The sequence below is a fragment of the Anopheles gambiae genome, chromosome 3, assembly GCF_943734735.2.
Source record: "Anopheles gambiae chromosome 3, idAnoGambNW_F1_1, whole genome shotgun sequence".
In the NCBI taxonomy this organism is placed as follows: domain Eukaryota; kingdom Metazoa; phylum Arthropoda; class Insecta; order Diptera; family Culicidae; genus Anopheles; species Anopheles gambiae.
In genome coordinates, this window is record NC_064602.1 from 17,388,570 (window position 1) to 17,394,671 (window position 6,102).

The 6,102-nt window shown below is 37.1% G+C and overlaps 1 protein-coding gene across 1 annotated transcript in view; it reads right to left on the reverse strand.

The window, feature by feature from the left end:
* The window catches only part of LOC1275636 (neurotrimin), a 98,843-nt gene extending 96,698 nt beyond the window's left edge, over positions 1 to 2,145 (reverse strand). The window contains exon 1 of the mRNA XM_061662953.1: positions 1,727 to 2,145. Coding sequence (XP_061518937.1) covers positions 1,727 to 1,847 — 121 coding nt within the window. The 5' untranslated portion in view covers positions 1,848 to 2,145. The remainder of the gene's footprint in view (positions 1 to 1,726) is intronic.
* Between the last annotated feature and the right edge of the window lie 3,957 nt (positions 2,146 to 6,102).

Below are 6,102 nucleotides of genomic sequence, written 5' to 3' on the forward strand. Positions count from 1 at the left end.
CATAAGTTTATTACAATTTTATTTAGTACTTTAACTAAGTGTTTTCGCTTTTACAGGTTCGATAAGACAACTCGAACTTTCTGCTATTAGTTTTTTTAACGGATCGAATATCCATTAGAGATATTATTTACTATCTGTTTTAAATTGTATTCAGTACTTTTGTTTGCGTCTATTTTTTAATTTGTTTTCTTCTTTGAGGTATGAAAGTGGTGCTATAATAATGTAATTAATAATTAATATACCAAATACAAAACAAAAACTTTTTCATGTAATGGACTGCTAATGCGAAACAGGAATCCCAATCATGTGGTAAATCAAACATTGTTGTACAGCAATTTTGGATAAATGTTACATAAGCATGGCGATTTGTATAACCTCACTAGTTACACTAGATGTAACAATTGGTCCAGGAAAGTATTATGATATTTTCTAATATTTGTTTGAAGTGTTACGCTTGGAAAAAAAACTAAAAAAAAAACTAAAAAGTTGACAATGATTTCAAACACACGTTATATTTTCAGATCATTTTAAATTCATCGGTATGGCTTTGATTCAGTCAAACAGTTCTTAGTGACCAACTTAGCTATGGAACGTTTTTGATGTAATTGGAATACTGTCAACATTTGCTTTTTCATAGATTTTATAAATCCATTTTTTCTGTTCTATTATATTTTTCTTGTAGTTTTAAATACCATAGAGATAAGTTTGTTCACCCTTTAATTATTCACATCACATACCACGTATCGTATCACTGGACATCGTAGCACGATTTAAGAAAATGTATGCCAGTCTGGAGGTACAGTCTTCAGTCTTCGTACGATTTAACTTCATGCCCGTCATGGGTTTAAGTTCCGAATGGAACGTTCCCTCATACGTTGGACTTACTATCATGTTATGTTATTATTATTATTATTATTATTATTTATTCCGAAAGTTATCCAGCTGGCATAAGCTTACATAACATACTTATTTCTATAGTTAATGCTAAAGAACAGTGCTAACAAAAACGCATCAAAAAACATAACAAGTTTAACTGTCAATCAACCAAATAAAAATAAAGAAAACAACATAAACTGTGGAAGCGTCATATTAAGCTATGTAAAAAGGTCCGTAAATTGTTTAAGTTTGAGTTCAAGTCGACATTAACTAAGTCACTGAAAGCCGTGTCCACTAGTGGTACAGGCAGGCCTTGACCGACAGCGGTTGTTGTGAGAAAGAAGAATTAGAAGATGCTTCATTATGGTATCAAAAATATTTGTCATTGTAATTTTCCAAAAGCCGATTATGACCTTATCATATTTACATCATAAACATGAATGTTAGTTGTTATAGGTCGTTTACCTTCGCGACTCACTTTTTAGGTTTTTCTTTTTTTGTTGTAAAATTGATTAATTTTATGTTTATGGGTGATTTTTTCTCCTTTTATTACATATTGTATTATTTAATATGTACACAACTAATGGCTCGATGAAGAAGGAATAATGGTAATAGTAATAGTAACAATAATAATAATAATAATTAATATATTACGGAAACAATATCTTAAAAAAATATCAAAAAAACGTTTAAAAGTAAGATATATTTCATGATAATAATCCTTATGGAACATATTTTTAAAGCACCAGATAAGTAAGTAAGTAAGTAATCATCATATTATTTGCGTTCATATGTAGAAGGTTGAATAAATTTAAAACACACATACACACATAAACACTGTTTTACTTACTGCCGGACACATCAAGCAGCGCATAACACCTTGATATTCCAATTAAAACGATCAACGATGTTATTAAACAAGCATCCATGGTAGCCTTATGAGCGTTTGGTTTATTGCAATTGATATTCATTGTTCGCGTTTGTGGTTTATTTTAATTATGGTAACACATCACATCACTCATGAAGATTCTTTTCTTTTCACTCTTAATTGTAATATTTGTTATTTTATTTGATTTTGTATTTTTACTCCTAAAAATTCCGCCAAAATTGAGACTAAATTACATCAAAATCACTCAAACGACCAAGTCACCGAATGCGAACGTTGAGACCAATCCGAACTGCATCGCGCGTAAACATAAACTGCTTAAGAAGCCATCAACCGTCCAGCTCGGTATCCCTTTCGCATGGTTGCCAAAGTACCGTGGCTCGTTCTTTGCGGCCCGAACTACTTCTTGCACTTGCTTGAGATGTTCCTAGAGCGTAGCAGTAGCACCGTGGCGGGAACCAAATCGCTACCATTGGCTTCGTTGCTAGACCATGAATCGAAGTCACCAGTCGCTTGGTTCGTGTGCACGCTGTCGCTCGGGTGCCGGTTCGTGCCGGGTTCGGCTGCAATGTCCCGTTCCGCAACCCAAAACACACCGATTTGCACTAACCCACCCGCTCCATCCACCCACAGCACGGAGAGCGGTTAGTTCGGTCGCGTGCAGAGGAAAATTGTCCACACTTTACGTTCCCGTTGGCGCCGCCGACAGCACCATCGATGACGAAACGCGCTACGGGGAAAATCAAACCATAATCACAGCTTTTGACACCCGGCCGGAAACGGCGGTGACGACGGTAACCGTGTAACCACCACGAACGTATCGACAGGTACGGTTGGAGGGAATAAAAACGAACCCTCGTGTGGTGCGATTCGGCTGGCTCGCTCACTCCTTGGTGTTACTAATCATGTTGGTCTCTTTTGCTTACACAAACAATTGTAGTCCTGTGAAAGTTAAGTGCTTTCTCTCTCACTCTCTTGTTTGTTTTTCTCTCACTCTGTCTCTCTTCCACTGTCTATTTCTCTTTGTTTCTTTTTGTTTCAAGATTTTCTTGTTCTGTGGGGAACTCTGCGGGAAAGGACATCACCATTGCGGCGGTAACAGCTGGTCGGAAAACGGTGTTTGAGTCGTTTACGATTTTTCGCATGTTTACACAACAAACGAGACTCGTGGAGTGAGTTGCACCCGACTTGCGGCTCGTCGCTCGGGCGTTTGTTGCAAGAGTGAACGACTAAAGGGTGACTTATAATGGTGAATTTAAACAAATGAATCCGGATGCAGTGTGGTTTACAAGAAAAGAAAATAAAACAGTTTCTACTGTACAAAACGAATGTATGGACAACTATAAAGCATTCAACTTACTGCTTGATGGGTACAATTACACTGAGAAGCGTTGTTTTGCAAAACATCGTTGTGAGAGAGATCTGTATGCATGGTAGAAACAGTTTCTGCTTCGGTATACAGACGCGCAGTATTATGATGATTTTCCGTCTGGTAGAGAATATTACTTCTGGCACGTGGCACAACAATACAGTGGCATTGGATTTCCGTTGGTTGTTGTGGTAAGTGTGCCGATGTTAAGTGGAAGAGGGTTTATGTGTGTGCAGATATTTTTAATTTTATCATGGTTAGTATATTAAATTAGTCAAAGATTGACTTAAGGTTAAATTGTTTAGTAAGTTAAGAGTTCCGTGACAAATAACTTATTTTTAATATATGAAAACATATTCCGCCAACATCCGTTAATTGGAATGTCATAGAAAAATAATGTTAATTATGATTTATTTTAATATTTTCACATACTATTTACTTATTTTCAAAATATCAACCCCTGCCATCGCTTTATATTGCATCATTTAAACAACTTGAACGAGCCCATGTAAAGAGACTTGCTAACAATAAAAGAAAAAAACAATCCGAAAGCTAGCATATTTTCCCTTTCAGCTTCAACAGACATGTCGCGACGCCTTCATTCCCATCTTAATAGCGCAGTCTATTTCCACTTTACCTAAGAGGAAGAAATCGCAAGGAAATGGGCACTGTTTGTTCTCCTTCCCCAGCTCCACATCAAAACTGGCCGCTTATTTAGATTTTGTGCTGATTTCGACTTCTTTTACCTTCCATCGAGGGAGTGCAAAACGAGCGTAAAAAACACGAGCGAAAGGTGGAGGCGAAAACGATGAAACGAGCATCAAATCGAGGCCAGTCAAAAAGTTGACCGGTAAACGATTTGGCAACAATTATCACCTAATTAACGAGCGAAGCGAATCGGAAACTTCCACGGAAGTGTATCAGCGTTTTGCCGTGTAGATTTTATTTTTTGCTCAAGGGATGCAAGAATAAAAAAATCTGCTGACCGATGGTGGTTTTGATTGGTGGCGTAGATTATGCCCTGGTGAGGGAGAAAGTAAAAATAATAAAGCGAAGAAAGCCGTACAGGAATGTGGTATGTTATGTTGATGAACAAAGTTTTAAGTAAAACAGTTAGGCAATTGTTTCACGATGACGATTCAATGATAATTTAAGTTGATAAGTTGAACTTTTTTTAGTAAAAATGTCCAAAAGTCTGATAATGTAGTCGCATCGTCCAAATTGGAATACTTTAGTTAAACGTAGAGATACATAAAAGAAAACTTGCTATTTTAACACGATTTCTCATTGGTGTTGAAATACTTAAAAGCATCCCACTTATTCTGTAAGCTATACGGCTGTGCTATACAATTTAGCATACAAGGGTAAAGCTTTTGCAGCAGGAAGCTTTTATACGAATGTAGTAGATTTCTCTACCAACCACCAGGTGGCTCCTTTCTGCGGGGCTTTACTAGCAACCATGCGGCTCCATTGTAGTACGCAGCGATACTTGACTCTGATGGATGCAATGTACACAAAGGATGATGTGATGACCAAAAAAGCTACATAATACCAACTTTCAAAATAATTCGAGGATTTAACATTATTTCAATAAAAACTGAGCATTTTTCATAGCAATCAGTGTGACTTCCTTTACGTCAAAGCTATTTTAAACAAAACGATTGTTATTCACTTTGCAAGTAAATGTCATACGTTATTTTTTTATAATTTGATAATTACTTTTTAGCGTTAGAAAAAGAGTTAGTGGAAAAACTTTTTTTTAAATAGCTGGAAGGACTCACAATCGAGTGGCCTTTTTTATAAAAAAAGAGAATACTAACAATCACCACATACAGAATTTTACAGAATATTATGTCGTTCTGGCTGTAAAAGTCGCCCTAGCCACCTACAGGAAAGGCACTATATAAAATCTGAATATCTTGCTATAATATGAAACAAATATTTGAGTGCCATATTATTCATCAGTGGCTTTTGGAAGTTTTGCATCGTTCGTTTGTTTCATCAATGAAATAATCAATAAAAATAGCTGTTACAATATTTTTATTGTTTTTTTTTTTTAGTTTCTAGTCCAAATAAAAATAGGATTAGCGAACAGTGTTAGCATTTTTCTGCTACGTTAGCAGTTTGTAAGAGACTTTTACATCTATTCATGCGTACACACGAGATACACTTTCCACGCACACGATATAGATTTAAAATCTGTTACTATGAAATAAATCATCACAGCGTTTCCTTGGATTAAGTAAGTGAAATAATACAAAAACTTAGATTTTATTTATTTTTGGTAAAAAGTACAAACACATTTATTGATATTCGAATATTCCAGTACCTATCACCACATACATGCATTTATTGATCCCTACAACAAATCACCGGGTCCTTATTAGTCGTGTTTTGAAATTCGCCCGAGACACGAGTAGTTGAATGCTGAATAATTAGGAGACGAACAAAACCATGGACTGGTGTGCATCGTTCACCGCCCCAGTTGTGCGTTCCCGATTTGAGTTTCCAATCAAAAACATATCTCCGTCTGGTACAATATCCCCTATCAGCGTATTGTAGGTCGGTTCAACGTTGCCAGTTTGTTCGACTCCCGGGTGGAACAATGTGCAACCTCAAGCGCGATGATGAGCATGGTGACGTTTCGGCACAATTTTGACGCATCTTGTATGAATACCAGTCCCGGTGGAAATTACAGCCACGAATGGTTGATGAATATATACGAATATCGGATCAGCAGCAGCAGACCAGCAGTTGTCATAGATACAGCGAGCGAATGCTGAACAGATATGCAACCTCGGGACCCAATCCGGCAGCTGTGGTCAGAGTGCAGTTGGTTCCCCGCTGAATAGACCGATGACATCGAAGGACTTATTAATTTCAGCACAACAACGCAGCCCACTGCCGCTTGCCGTCTCGACCGTTTGTAAGGGCAGCTGGAGCTTGTGCGCCTTCTTTACACTTGCACATA